General features: G+C 48.8%; 1 protein-coding gene across 1 annotated transcript in view; it reads left to right on the forward strand.

Moving 5' to 3' along the window:
- Positions 1 to 18: 18 nt before the first annotated feature.
- The window catches only part of LOC107286263 (protein AHNAK2), a gene marked incomplete at its 3' end in the record, with an annotated part of 14,995 nt that continues 12,440 nt past the window's right edge, over positions 19 to 2,573 (forward strand). The window contains exon 1 of the mRNA XM_015814612.1: positions 19 to 2,565. Coding sequence (XP_015670098.1) covers positions 19 to 2,565 — 2,547 coding nt within the window. The remainder of the gene's footprint in view (positions 2,566 to 2,573) is intronic.

Below are 2,573 nucleotides of genomic sequence, written 5' to 3' on the forward strand. Positions count from 1 at the left end.
GGGGATAGGAAGTTCCAAATGCCCAGGTTTCATATGCCCAAATTTGGAATTTCGCTGCCCAAAGGGAAAGGTGTTCCAGAAGGAGAAATCGGCGTCCCTTCTATGGAAGCAGACCTACCCAAGGCAGAATTGATAACGGAAATAACACTGCCCTCTGCGCAGCTTGAAGCTGAACTTAAGCTGCCAGAAGTGGAGGTAGATGCACCTAGCTTGGACATGGAGATTGAAGATAAGGGCAAAATGAAAATTCCTGAAGTGAAGAAGCCCAGCGTCAAGGTCCCCAAGGTCAAAGGGCCAGAAGTAGGGATCTCTCTGCCAAAGGTTGAGGCTGATATCACCATTCCCAAAGTAAAAGCTGAACTGTCTGATGGTGCAGAGGTAAAATTACCAGAGGCTGAAGGCACCATCGATGGGGGAGGACTGAAGATACACATGCCAAAGTTCAAGATGCCCAGGATGGGATTTTCCAAACCAGACATCAAGGGCCCCAAAGTCGATGTGGATGTCAGTATGCCTAAAGTGGACCTTTCCCTTCCCAAAGCTGACCTCCATGTTGGGAAACCTGAGGTGAAGGGAGGAGATACTACCATATCGGCACCTGAAGTAAAGATTCCAACGGCTTCGGCCAGCCTGGAACTGAAAGCTCCCGACGTAGCCATAGAGCCTCCATCTGGAAAGGTTTCTGTGCAGGGCCCCGATGTCAAGCTGGAAAGTGGGGATATGAAATTCCAAATGCCCAAGTTCCATATGCCCAAATTTGGAATTTCGCTGCCCAAAGGGACAGGTGTACCAGAGGCAGAAATCGGCATCCCTTCTGTGGAAGCAGACCTGCCGAAGACAGAATTGAAAGCGGAAATAACACTGCCCTCTCCGCAGCTTGAAGCTGACCTTAAGCTGCCAGAAATGGAGGTAGATGCACCTAGCTTGGACGTGGAGATTGGACATAAGGGCAAAATGAAAATGCCTGAAGTGAAGATGCCTAGTGTCAAGGTCCCCAAGATCAAAGGGCCAGAAGTAGGGATCTCTCTGCCAAAGGTTGGGGCTGATATCACGATAACCAAAGTAAAAGCTGAACTGTCTGATAGTGCAGAGGCTGTAAAATTGCCAGAGGCTGAAGGCACCATCGATGGGGCAGGACTGAAGATACACATGCCAAAGTTCAAGATGCCCAGGATGGAATTTCCCAAACCAGACATCAAGGGCCCTAAAGTCGATGTGGATGTCAGTATGCCTAAAGTGGACCTTTCCCTTCCCAAAGCTGACCTCCATATTGAGAAACCTGAAGTGAAGGGAGGAGACATTACCATATCATCATCTGAAGAAAAGATTCCAACAGACTCTGCCAGCCTGGAACTGAAAGCTCCCGACGTAGCCATAGAGCCTCCATCTGGAAAGGTTTCAGTGCAGGGCCCTGATGTCAAGCTGGAAAGCGGAGATAGAAAGTTCCAAATGCCCAAGTTCCATATGCCCAAATTTGGAATTTCAATGCCCAAAGGGACAGGTATCCCAGAGGCAGAAATCGGCATCTCTTCTGTGGAAGCAGACTTACCCAAGACAGAATTGAAAAAGGAAATAACATTGCCCTCTGCGCAACTTGAAGCTGATCTTAAGCTGCCCGAAGTGGAGGTAGATGCACCCAGCTTGGATGTGGAGATTGGAGATATGGGCAAAATGAAAATTCCTAAAGCAAAGATGCCTAGCGTCAAGGTCCCCAAGGTCAAAGGGCCAGAAGTTGGTATCTCCCTGCCAAAGGTTGAGGTTGATGTCACCGTTCCCAAAGTAAAAGCTGAAGTGTCTGATGGTGCAGAGGTAAAATTGCCAGAGGCTGAAGGCGCCATCGACAGGGAAGGACTGAAAATACACATGCCAAAGTTCAAGATGCCTAGCATGGGATTCTCCAAACCAGACATCAAGGGCCCCAAAGTCGATGTGGATGTCAGTATGCCTAAAGTGGACATTTCTCTTCCCGAAGCTGAGATCCAGGTTGAGAAACCTGAAGTGAAGGGAGGAGACATTATCATATCATCTCCTGAAGTAAAGATTCCAAAAGACTTGGCCAGCCTGGAATTGAAAGCTCCCGACGTAGCCATAGAGCCTCCATCTGGAAAGGTTTCTGTGCAGGGCCCCGATGTCAAGCTGAAAAGCGGGGATAGGAAGTTCCAAATGCCCAGGTTTCATATGCCCAAATTTGGAATTTCGCTGCCCAAAGAGAAAGGTATACCAGAGGCAGAAATCGGCGTCCCTTCTATGGAAGCAGACCTGCCCAAGGCAGAATTGATAACGGAAATAACACTGCCCTCTGCGCAGCTTGAAGCTGAACTTAAGCTGCCAGAAATGGAGGTAGATGCACCTAGCATGGACGTGGAGATTGGAGATAAGGGCAAAATCAAAATGCCTGAAGTGAAGATGCCTAGCGTCAAGGTCCCCAAGATCAAAGGGCCAGAAGTAGGGATCTCTCTGCCAAAGGTTGGGGCTGATATCACCATACCCAAAGTAAAAGCTGAACTGTCTGATAGTGCAGAGGCTGTAAAATTGCCAGAGGCTGAAGGCACCATCGATGGGGGAGGACTGAA

Source organism: Protobothrops mucrosquamatus, unplaced genomic scaffold, assembly GCF_001527695.2.
Source record: "Protobothrops mucrosquamatus isolate PMUCROS unplaced genomic scaffold, P.Mucros_1.0 scaffold_90, whole genome shotgun sequence".
NCBI lineage: Eukaryota > Metazoa > Chordata > Lepidosauria > Squamata > Viperidae > Protobothrops > Protobothrops mucrosquamatus.